At 42.2% G+C, this 13,049-nt stretch overlaps 1 protein-coding gene across 6 annotated transcripts in view; it reads left to right on the forward strand.

Moving 5' to 3' along the window:
- The window catches only part of PDE4DIP (phosphodiesterase 4D interacting protein), a 1,524,691-nt gene that overhangs the window by 1,258,361 nt on the left and 253,281 nt on the right, over nucleotides 1-13,049 (forward strand). For 4 of the 6 annotated variants that reach the window (XM_078686955.1, XM_078686929.1, XM_078686939.1 and 1 more), the window contains one exon: nucleotides 7,869-8,165. In XM_078686955.1, coding sequence (XP_078543081.1) covers nucleotides 7,869-8,165 — 297 coding nt within the window. The remainder of the gene's footprint in view (nucleotides 1-7,868; nucleotides 8,166-13,049) is intronic. The other 2 variants (XM_078686947.1, XM_078686973.1) reach the window with 1 other exon arrangement.

Below are 13,049 nucleotides of genomic sequence, written 5' to 3' on the forward strand. Positions count from 1 at the left end.
AGCTCAGTGGGATTGATGCATCCCCTTCACTGTGTGGCAGAAACCGGTGCGTCACTCTGCACCTCTCGACTCCCACACCCGTCTTTGGAACTGACACATCACCCTCAGCGCATGGAGAATATTGACGCATCTCGCTGCTCACAATCAGGAAAGGTAATTTGTTCATCAGGGTCTGCGTGGGTCCTGTATCCGGCTGGATCTCCATCGCGGTTGTTCTGAAATTTAACTTTGCCCCGGTCCAGCACGACCTAAAGTAACCTCTTAACTCTACTTGCTTCTAATTGCTCAACTGCTTTATTTCTTGAAAATTCAATACCTCAAATTCTATACATTGGTTGTTAGTCTTTTGCTCTGATTTGTTCAGAATATCATAGGATATTTTTCTAACCTAGTGTGGAGCCATTTTGTGATGTATTTACTATGTTGTTGTATGAGTTATTGCACAAATACTTTACAGCATTGCCAACTAAGTTAAGCCTGACTGTCTGTGCCACGCTACCAGAGGTTGAGCACAGGATAATTTAGGTTGTGTAGTGACTTACACTGATTAGGATTATGGTCCCTGCTTGGACTGGGTGCATTCCGTTGCCAACTAGAGACCCCATTTCTATTAGATGTTAATAGAGGTATTGCTCCTGAATATCTAAAGAGAGTTGCAAAATGATTCTACCAAATTTGTGGACTCATATTCAGCTATAGGTTCTTTGGAGGGCCATCACTATCCCATCTTCTTATTTCCCAGAATTTTCAGCAATTTGTCGATGTTATTTCCTCAAATGTTGGTTGCTGTTATTAGACATCTCAGGGCTATTGCTAAAGCTCTCTTCAGTTTTAAACATTCCATATCATACCAGTGCAAACAATCTGTGAGTTCTGTTGCAGATGGGGCGTGAATAATCCGTTTGTGTACTATAGCTGTCTGTGCCAGTAAATCTTCAAATACTATAAAATTCAATGTCCTAGTTTTTCATTCTATATTATTAGCCAACGCATGCAGGGCCACCCATTTGGAACTAGAAGTGTATGTCTTTTGAAAGCAGATTTCAATGGACCCAAGAATGTTTTGTCTATTTGGTTTCAAGACTACAGTTTGATTATCTATGGGCTTATGATTATCAAGAAAGTTTGGATATGGATGAGCTACAGTCTAAAGAAGAGGTGTATGACCACTTTTTGAATCTTTCAAGCACTTTCATATCGGCTGTCAGATGCCAGCCTTCGATTTTAATTGCTATATAATCAATAACTATTTGGCTGTTTCCGGATCAGAATGTTGGTTTTAGTGGGTCATCAGATAGGGCTGTACCATTCAATAGATGAAAACTCCTCTCAACTAGAGTTTTAAAGATAAATTCATCTTTCCTTGTATAGGCTCTTTAGATATTGGAGGAAATTCCCATATGTTATCTTCATACTTAAGCGATGGATCAAGCCATAAAGGGTGCAATGTAGAATTAAAGTCACCACATACTGACAAACATTCCTTATGGGAGACGGACACCCATCATTTTTAACTATTGTTGGAGTCTTCTGAGACTCAGCAGACCTTATTGCTATAAGTTGTTCTTTAAATAACTGTACATCTGTTTTAACTTTGGCCCATCCTCCTGGAGGGAAGTAGAAATTCATAATCTTTAGTGAACTCTCCTGATTCCTTAATTCCACAGTTTATATGTTCTTGTTGGTTATTGTATGGATCCTTTCTGCATCTTTCCCAGATTACCAAGCCTCCAGTGGATATGCCTTTTTATTGTTTTGTGTGGTAATGTGGTAGGTTAGATATCTATCCAGATCAATATTATCAATAGCCCATGTTTTTTTGTATACAACAGCCGTCCTGTTGTTTCATGAAGGCCAACCAGTCCTGATCATTCATTTTTTTTCCTTAGGCCTGCTATGGACCAGCTCAAACGTTTTAGGCATACTACTAAACCAATTACTGAAGTGGAAATTCTGGTTATATCCTAAAGGCTATTACTTAATTGATCCGATAGGTTAGGTCTGTGCAGTGGTAAAAGATTACAGATTTGATTTGAACTTTTTTTGGGCTGGTCAGTTCCTATCACTAGAAATACATGTTGAGATTGTAAAAGATTATCTGCAATACAGAATTTTGTTTCAGTCAGGTTGACTTACCTCGGTAATGGTTGAAAAGGAATGACTGCAGCTTTTAAATCAATATTTCCTTTGAGCTTTTGTTGGTTTGCTAACTTATTTGATCTTTGTTGCTCTAGAAAGATGTATGGATAGGGTTCACTTCTTGGAGATTCTAGATGGATAACCCATGCTTTTAACTGATTCGCATGAGTAAGAATTGAATTGGCCACTTCTATGATCGACCATACAGTGTATGTAGGTTCCTTTCCTCCATTTGTACTGGTTTGAACAAAGCTGATAGTTTTTACGTCAAGTGATCTAAAATTTTGTAGGTCTGACAATGCATTTATAAGGTGTTTGATGTTACCTCTATTGAGGGTATTGTGCTTCCCATGCATACTGAAAGGAAGACGAAGATCATCCTTTAATGCAGCCGATTTCTACAGCTACCTGGCAGCAACTGCCAATGCCCTGACATTCGGTGTTCCATGCAGGGAACGCATGAGAGGAATGCCCAACACGAGAGCCCGCACAAGAACCCAACACATACCCAAGGGGTGAATATGATCCGCAACTGCTCTTTTGCATCAGCGGCCTTCCTAAAAGTTAATTAGGGAGTTTCTTTGAGTGGTTGCCTGGACTCATAACCCAATTGTCCACTTCTGGAAGTTGATCCATGCCATGCACGACAATTGGTATTTTGACCGATTTTTGTCATTATTGAGTACCTCGGATTGCATCTTGGAGTTTCAATGTAAAAGTTTTGTTATGCTTAATTCTACTGGTTCTTGGCTGATTGTATGATGCAGACGAGACCCTCCCGTTAGATGTCGTTCATTGATCTGTGTCGGTAAATTAATCAGATTTATATTTTCTATTTTCCCAATTTCCAGTTGAATTTGATGTGGTAGATTTGCCTGATTTGTAGGATTTAGATCGGATCCATTATTTTCACTCTAAATGTGAGGTGGCAAAATTATACGCTAAAATTTCCTTGATTTTGACATCCTGCTTTTGTGGTGAGTTCAGCCTGTACCCAGTTGGCACATGTTGTGTGTAAATGAAGGGTACATGATTTATTGCATACCAGTCCAGGATTATGGTTCACAAAGGATTCATTTTGAGTGGAAACTGTAGCTTTATCAAGTAATTGCTTTGAGGCCTCTACTGCTTTTAGGGACTTAAACTCTTTGGTTTTTTGAGCAATAGTTTGGAGAGAATGTTTTGTTAAGATTGAGAAGGGGCTGACTCTTTTACCCGCACCTGTATTTAGTTGTTTCTTAAACTATTTTGTTTTAACTTTTTTCCTTTTCTTTTGTAGATTCTTGAAAATTACAGATGTTGCTTCAATTTTCAAAACTCGAGGGTTTTCTGAATATTTAGTTGGATCACCCGTCCTTAAATATTCATTTGATTGAGTCAGGAGTCAGGACATATCGCCTTGGTGATGCTGCGTTGTGTGCTGATATTGAGCTAGCGGATGCTGTTATTTGACTCGTGATTGAATTGTTTGACAGGTTTTGCCTGGAGTCCTCTATGAGATCATTTATCACCTTTGAAACTTCCAGCAGTTTTTCCACTAAGGGAATCCAATTTTCATTGTCTAAGGCTTCTTGATTAGGATTTAACTTTAAGTTTTCTTTACCACTTCTTTTACATCGGCCATCCGATGATCAATTGTCACTATATAAGTTGTGCATTTCTTAGTGAGTCCAAGTTGAGCATCAAGTTTTGATGCCTGTAGTGTAATTGCATCAGTGATTGTATCTAGGGTTTTGCACATAACCTTCATCGTTGTCAATATCTGTTGGTCTAGAAATAAATCTTTGTGATTTTGATCTGCGAATACAGTAGCTAAATCCTAACTTTGATCCATCATTTGTCCTTTGTTAGATATGTCAAACTCATCGAGCATTACACTCTCCAGCTGTGACCCTGATCCTCTGCTTCCTGGTCTAACCTGCATCTTCAGAAAGAAGAGTCAAAACACTGAATACTGCAGTAAAAAGAGGAGTGTTTAGCTTTTGAGCTTGAAGAAGATAAGAACTGTGTTTTCTTTTATGACTTCTGGTTTGAGTTTTGGTTTGTAGCTTCTGGATGGATTTTCTGTAGTGGAGTGCAGACCTGCAGTTGATGGTAGAGCAGGCAACTCCCAGGACAATGCCACGCCTTCCAGATTTTCCCACGATCTACTGACTTTTAGGTCGGAGCCAGCTTTGTGCTCCTGTATGTTTTCGTGCAAAGTTTTTAATGAGGACTGGTCTACAGTTCTTATAAATGGGGATAGTGTATGTGCCTTTGCTACTGGTGAACATGTAGTTTGCTGCAAGCCATAAGAACATTTTGGTCCTGATGCCTTTGATGTCATAGGTACCCACATTGAGCTTTCAGGTCGGTGGGCATGATGGTTCTGATATGAAGAATATGACAAATTAACATACCTGTTGCTACAGTAGTTTGTATTTCGCTATAGCGATTATCAGAGCAGGACTCCTAGAAAGGAATGGTAATAGAAGCTGTGGTGCCGATTTTGATGCTCTTGTTCTATTCAGACCTTTTTTCAAACAAGTTTTGTCGGTGAATATCGGTCCAAGTAGCGCTATTGGGGCCCTCTTACTCCCAACCTTATGATATTCACCATTGGCATTTGCATTTGTGTTACTGTACTTAGCCAGATCCACAACCGAAGGCGTTCCCAGACTTGGTTGCCTGTATTTAAAACTTAGTGCTGCAATGATCCTGAGAGCTTGTAGGATACATTATCTGCTGCATCAGTGATTGATTGGCCTGGATGCTCATGGTTGGCTTTCATGGGGTTAGATATAAGGCATAGTTGTTCTGTCTTTGCTTTTTTTGGCCTTGAGTCTAGCCCTTGGTTTGCACATTTTGTTATCTCAAAAAGTGAAGTCAGGTGAGAACAACACTAGTAGAGGCCACTGCCTCCACCCCAAACCAGTGGGCCAGTGGAACTGAGGGCGCTAGCACTCCTGCACCGCAAGCTGACCCCAGTGCTGGCATTCCGTGGATGCTAGGGCCTGCCTTTTAACTGTAGACTCTAAGCCTGCAGCTTCTCCCACCAGTCTTCACTAGTCCACAACACCCCATGCCAGGAACACACAGCACCAAGCAAATGCTCTTCAGAGTAGCTCTTACTTCCTGCTTTGGCTCTGTCTGCGACAATCCTTTGGCAGCCACTGGTCACTGGTATGCATGGGACTATTAGGGCTGGGGGCATTGGAAGGTGTCAAGATGCATATAAGCATAAGTTATGACATCTATTTCTGATTTCTAGGTCTTCTGCAAGTTTTCTCAATATTAACACATCCTTCTCCAAAGCTACAAACTTAGTAGAGATATCCTGTATGTCTCTTACATGTTACTCCACCAGTGTTAATCTATACTCCATATTGGGCGATTTGTCTTCAAGGTTTTGAATGTGGGTATTAGTCTCTTTAATAAATGGTCATAAGGCACAAATCTTCTCGAATACAGGGGGTAATTACGATGGCAGATGGACTGAAGTCTGTCCACCATCGTGTCTGGGATGGGACCACCCGCCTACAATGTGGTGGTCCCACAGGGGGTATTAGGATGCCAATGCCACTGTGGTGGTCGCATCTGCTATCTTCAACATTGTTGAAAACAGTACATGTTGAAAATGCACGGTTTACCTTTCCCTGCACTATGTGGCAGGCACCACGCGGTGCCTGCCACATGGTGCAGGGAAATGAAGGGGAGCACCATAGGTGCCCCCCAAGTGCAAATCCATACTGCCACTGACCAGGAGGGCCGCAACGGGCCCCCAAAGTCAATCCCCACCAGCCTTTCCTTGACAGGGGAACCACCATGGAAAGGCTGGCGGAGATCCAATATCCAAATATGGCCGGCGGTGCCTGCTAGGCATCGCCATCATTCTGAGAATACGGGGCGGGTCTGACAGGCAATCATAATGATTGCCTCTGTCTGATCCCGTGGCGGTCGGACGTTCTGCCCGCCAGCACATCCCGGGCGGTGAATGGCCTTACGATGGTGGTGAACCTGCCACTGACAGCCTGTCGGTGGTGGGTTCACCGCCATCATATTCAGGCCCATAGTCTTTAAGGATATAGGAGACATATATTTATGTGGCGAAGGAGGGTCCTGTTTGAGCCTTTTAGTAGTAGATGAGGTTGAATGCAATTTTGTTGATGACTGTATTGCAATTCTCGAGCGAGAAGATCCAGGCAAACAATATGGAAAGCAGAGCCTGTACCATCCATTGAGGGCACTGAAGAGGAACAGTGTGAATCTGATATGGCTTTAGGATGATTTTTTACCAGAATATAGTGCCTTCTTAATTCTGTCCATAAAGAAATTAAGCACATCCAGGACACTGAGCAGAAATCTAGTCAGAATAATAAAATAAAGCACTCATTAGAGCACTTCAGGACTAAGTCTGAAATAAAGGAGCCTAATTCTGTGAGGATGCAGCCATAATTCCCCTATGTGCTGTCTTGAGTGAAGAACAGGATACTTGTGAGGCATGCAGTGAAGGCAGCAGAACACCATTAATAAAGGAGAAGTTGCAAGAGAGTGCAAACGCAATATGTCAAGTAAAAGAATTGCAGTACCTCAGGGGCTGTAGACGGTGAGAATTTTGAAATGGTGGCCGTGATATTTCTAGCGAGCCATCCACAGAAAAGGTCTCCCATTGCCAGAAAGATGTCATAAAACAGTAGGTAACAGGTCAGGAGGCATTCCAACACTTGAAAGAAACTGTTCCTTCACAAAGTACTGCAGAAGCCGCGAATAAGGGAGAGGTGTGGCGCCGCGGCCAGGGCGACTGACGCTGGAATCTGGGAATCAGGGTTCGATCCCCGGCTCCGGCGGCAGGTTAGCCCAGCACCATGTGACTCTGGGCAATAGCTTGCTTAATCTTCCCGACGGCCCCCAGCGCCTAGAGACCCTTACGGGTGATTGATTGTGCGCTTTACAAATGTGGATAATTATTATTATTATTATTATTAATAACATCTCCGCAGTTCTGGCGTGGCACGGAGCACCGAGACTAGATGGCCTACTTTAGTGGTATCCATGTAATGCCCCTTTCCGAAAGTCTAAAATGAATGTGGGCGTTGTTACCTCTACCAAATAATGAGCATGTTCTGATTAGGTCACAACAAAGTTCTAGGTGAATCTGTGTTTATCTCATGGTGGTATGTGCAAATAAAATACTGCTGGAAGAGACCCGGTCAAAGGTGGAATTAATGTTGAATGATATCATTTTAAACACAAACGCTATTTTGTGCATTCATGAAAACAGAATGTCGATCTGATTTTCCTGCAGTAGCGCCATAAATGTGAATTGCATTTGGAAAATAACATTTAAAGAATATTCTGAAAAATAAAGGTCAACGTTGTACTGTAAAGAGGATTAATGATTTTAGAGGGAAACATAGTAAAAGACCCAACATACATTCAAATAATCTTCCTGAATTGCTTTAATTAGAAAAGGAAATAGAATCATTATTGTGCATGAAAATACAGGATTGACACCAGACAGTGTGTGAGTGTCATGGGTTACACTGGGATAAAAATCTGCAGTCAAATAGGACGATGACCTTAAGTTTCACTATGTCTTTACTGTGCCATTCCACTTGTACATAGAGATAACTTCTCCTTTTTCCTCAAAATTCTTAGTAGTTATTATTCATTCCGTTCTATAAAAAGTGTTTGTCACTGTTCCCATTTCCTTTGATCTAATTTTCCTAATTTTTCTCTCTTCGGCTTAGGTATCCCTCTGACTACCCCGGTTGTGAAGCCAGCACAGGTGCCTGGCACCTTCTTTGATACCAGCTCCTCATTTTTTCCGTTTGCTCCTTCTTGCTCCCTCCATATTTCCCATAATGATCCTGCGCTGAACTGCTCTGCAGCCCAGCTGAATCAATCAGGGGGCAATAGAGTTCAAGGCAGTAGTACGCTCCGGGACATGCCTCACCTCATCAGACCTCCAACATCTAACATCTTTGAAGATTCCTCACTGTGGTCTTCAGGGTACCAATCTGCACCAATGATCACAGGTAACACTGGTGTGTTAACTAGGGTGCGCTTCAAGCACTAACCTCAAACCATCAGAACAGAAATTAACACAATGTAACAATCATAAACATTGTCTTCTCGATGAGAATAAAACGTGTTTGTGTTTTTTTTGCACTTAGCCAATCATGAAAAAGTTCTGAAGGGACTTGTAGTTCACAGTATTTTGAGACAATTGTATGATTGTATGATCAGAATCAGACAAAATCCCAGCCACTGATCTGTAACTGGATTATCAGCTTCTGTGTCTTTGAATATGGTCATTATTTGTCTTCATTATACGTCTTAATGAATTACTTCAAACTGCAATACAGGGAAATTATTTGATGGGTTCAAGGGTATGTGTTTAAGCTTGGGTTGTCTGCATTAGATTAGATAATGCATGATCATAGCCTTGTCCCAACATATTGCTAGATATAACAATGGAAGGAAAGGAGAACATGTTTATAAGGGCTTGCTAGGCATAGATAGTTTGTTGTATATTAACAAAGCGTTGATATCTGCTACAAACATTGACTCTGCCCCATTTGATGATGGAAACTGAATTGTCCTGAGGGTGGTTTATGCCATAATTGTTGGCTGTGATAAAACCACCATTATTTATTATTTGTGAATAGGCTTCCCTTCCATAACTGAGCTAGTAGATCTTAGTGTCTGGTTGGGCAACCTTTCAAGAAGACTTGTGTAATTCCTTTTGGATTCCAGGGAAAAAGGGTCACTTGTTTCACAACCCGTCCATAGTCTTCTATACACACTCCGTGGGAACTGTATCAGTTGGAGAATTATATTTGGTACTCTGTACAAGGTGGTCCAAGCCTTCTACAGAAGCCATTACATCTTGTTTTTTTGGTTCCAGAAAAATTAAGCGTGTCCTGAAAACGAATAGAACAAATAAGAATCTTATCGGCATTGATTGTCGATTTATCCTTCCGTGTTAAAAATGACTCAATTTAATTAATAGATTGAAAAGAATAATCATGTGCTTTCCTGGACAGCTGATGATGTTGCTATTGAGCAAGAGTTGTACAAAAGGGGGTGGTGATGGACGGAGCATCTGAACCAATCAAACACTCACACCCAGTCAAAAGATCTGGGTTTGATCCATCACCGTTCTTTAGCCCACTCTGCCACCCCAGTTCATGGCTTGGCAGTTCGGGCTGGACTGTTCCCATGAGGCACAGGGTCAGACTGATTTGCATATAGCCATGTCTAAACTGGGGTGGCTGAGTGGGCTAAAGAATGGTGATGGATTAAACCCAGATCTTTTGACTGGGTGTGAGTGTTTGATTGGTTCAGATGCTCTGTCCATCACCACCCCCTTTTGTACCGCTTTGGCCGCCCTAAGTGTGGCAGGGTATGCTCAGACGTGAGTCCCTTGCTCACTTGGCCACTGGATTCAAGATAGCCTGGCTGATGAGGATTATGAATCCGAAACCGGTCCCAGGATGCTTGTTTCCGGTCCAGGGAAGACATGGCTTGGCAGTTCGGGCTGGACTGTTCCCATGAGGCACAGGGTGGGACTGATTTGCATATGGCCATGTCTAAACTGGGGTGGCTGAGTGGGCTAAAGAATGGTGATGGATTAAACCCAGATCAGTTGACTGGGGGTGAGTGTTTGATTTGCTCAAATGCTCCGTCCATCATCCCCTTTTGTATCGCTTTGTTCGCCCTAAGTGTGGCAGGATATGCTCAGACGTGAATCCCTTGCTCACTTGGCCACTGGATTCAAGATAGCCTGGCTGATGAGGATTATGAATCCGAAACTAGTCCCAGGATGCTTGTTTCCGGTTCAGGGAAGACATGGCTTGGCAGTTCGGGCTGGACTGTTCCCATGAGGCCAGGGTCAGACTGATTTGCATATGGCCATGTCTAAACTGGGGTGGCTGAGTGGGCTAAAGAATGGTGATGGATTAAACCCATATCAGTTGACTGGGGGTGAGTGTTTGATTTGCTCACACGCTCTGTCCATCATCCCCTTTTGTATCACAGCTTGGTAAAAACCAGGTTTACTAACTGGTAATCTTGATGTCGATGTATGCAATGATACGTGTATGTACAAAAACAAAATCAAATCACTGGTATTGAAATATCCTGATAGGACCTCTCCATCAACCCCCAGTAAGAAATATGTGGTTGGGCAGGTCCCGCACCTGAGGCCTGAGGCTAATGATTGACAAAGCACAGGTGGGGTGGTACATAACCAGCCGGACAAACACACACACATAAAAAGCCTAGATTAGTCCCACAGAGAGGCAGCGATACCACAATTGTCCCCAATGAAACACACATAGCTGAAGGGGCACAGGTTCACAAAACACAATAAAGTTAGATGCCACATGAAGTCAGGAACACTTAGCCAATAAGGACACAGCACACACAACACACACAGTGATCACATACTCCCCATGCCAGACATCTGGACACGTTACCCACTGGCCATCATTGTTTTCACCCAAAGTCAAGACTCACCTGCATTTGTCATCAGGTGGGAGCAATTTATGGCTACATGACAAGGCCCACATTCCAACCCCAAAACTTGATCCATGAATTGTTTTATAATTCTTTAAGAAACTATAAAAAGACGTTCACAATGATTGTACTTTAAGACAGTTCTCAGACCCCAACTCTGTAACTGTGCTCCGGCCATAGTGTTTGATTAAGCCAACTGTTCTTATTCTGCCACACAGCTCTTGTCTTTGTTTTTGCTTCATATTCGAGCAACACATCCCAATGCCAAATGTAAACAGTACTTTAAAGATATATGCCCATGTGTGAGTTTTGAAACCTTTCCCTCCGTCTAATATAAGAGAAGCAGGATATGGCCAGGCCAGCAGGGATGCCTCCATAACTTGGTGCAGCCTTCTGACGTTCAAGGATGTGTTTAGCTCTGGGACAAAAACATTTTGATCAGGGTGGATCAAATGTGGGAGAACCTGGCACATCCAGCCTGCTAAAGATTTACTGGAAATTTTATAATACGTTTTTGATACAGCAAATGGCCAATAGGAGGCGGGATCACCATGGGGGCCTCCTAGCTTTACAGCCAACACCAGTGAGGCTTTGTGCATTGTAGCAGGCAACCTTTCATCATCATCATCAAATTAACTTTATTCGGCACACAGCCATAAAAGTTTCAACCAAAAAGACAGTCCAAGTTTAAAATACACAATTCAAGTTTAAAATACATTCTTTTGTCCTTTAAAAATATTATAAAAGCGATAAAAGTTCAAATGCAAGCTAAAAAACATGATTGTACATAGATGTGGTAATTACCCTCAGGTTTAGTTCCCATTTAACATGATTAATTTCCTCATTCCCCTTTAATTACTGTACTTCATATTGTTTCCTAATGCCCATTGCTGATTTGATAAAATTTAAAACTGGAGTGCAAATAACAGGTTTAGTCAATGATTGCAATTATCTGAAGCCCTCTAAATGTGTATATGGGTGAATGTTCTTTAGAAAGGGCACCAAACATCTGCGCCTTGGATCTTTGTAAAGTGCACAAAAAAGAATAAAGTGCAAAGTGCTCTGGGTAGTACTATTGTAGCATGGGCAAAAAGTAAGGTTGTCTGTCCACCCGGATTGTTTAAGGGACCCTACCAGAAAGTGCAATGTGCTAAGACGGAACCGTGTTAAAAGAAACCGCAACTGGCTGTTCATAGTAAAGGAAAGGTAATACTGCTGTTTATGCATGAAAGGGCAACTGGGGCCAAGTGCCTCCAATTGTAAATGGTGCATTTTTGCCCAGACACCATACTCCTCTTTAATTTTGGCCTTCGCATTAATGGGGATGATTGAGGGGGTATCAAAGTACTCACCCAGCCCGATCTGGAATAACCTATCCCTCACAAACCGAAGCCAAGGGATCCGGAAAGACTTGTCCAAATTAATACAGTCTTTGATGATCTCCCTTGAAAACTGTGACTCTTCTGAGGCCTAGATTTTGGCACACAGAAGCAAGGGGGCAGCGCAGATGTGATCTTCTATATATTCCATCCCCACTTCTCGATGAGAAGATGAGGTGGCAGCACTGCTAGGAATCATCAACAGGCGTTTTATAAACTTGTTCTCCACCACTTGCAACACGCGGCTTCTTTGGTAACCCCATACCCTCGCCCCATACGATGCAACCGACATGCATTTTGCCTTGTATAAGGTAACAAGCTCAGGCACTGGCTTGTGGCCTAACTTACAAGCGAACCTAAAAAGTCCCTCTACTACTCTGCTTGTTTACTGTGCTCTAGCCGTGATCAGCGAATCCCATTTCATATCCTTACTAAACATGTTACCCAGATATGTAAACTGTTCCACCCTTTCAATGGGCTTGCCCCTTACGTTAAAACTTCTAGTTTTAGTCTTTTTTGGGACGCAAACCATTATGTAAGATTTTGAGAAATTAACTCTCAAGTCTAGTGCTTCCATGAAGTTTGTAAAGGCGTCCAGGGCAGTTTGGAGTCTGTTAGCCGTCAACGCCATGAGTACAGTGTCGTCCGCCTACAAAAGTAGCGGATCTGGCTGTCCTTTGATGTGTGGGAAATCAATTTTCTTACTTAATAAAAAAGGATTCCAGGCCATTAGTATATATTAAAAAAAGAAAAGGAGCTAAAATGCACCCCTGCCGGACTCCTTCTGTTGAGGCAATGGGCCTTGTCTTTTCCCCCTGTGAGTCAAATCTTATGGAAACTGATGTGTTGGTATGTAACCTTTTGAGGAGCAGGATTAGAGTGCTTTCAAAACCCATGTCTGTCATTAGTGCCCATAATTTACCCCTGTTCACAGTATCAAATGCACAGGACCAGTCCATAAAGGCAAGGTGGATAGAACCACTCTTTGCCCTCAAGTACTTGCCCAAGATCAGGGATAAATTTAGGCAC

This window comes from Lissotriton helveticus, chromosome 1_1 (genome assembly GCF_964261635.1).
Source record: "Lissotriton helveticus chromosome 1_1, aLisHel1.1, whole genome shotgun sequence".
NCBI lineage: Eukaryota > Metazoa > Chordata > Amphibia > Caudata > Salamandridae > Lissotriton > Lissotriton helveticus.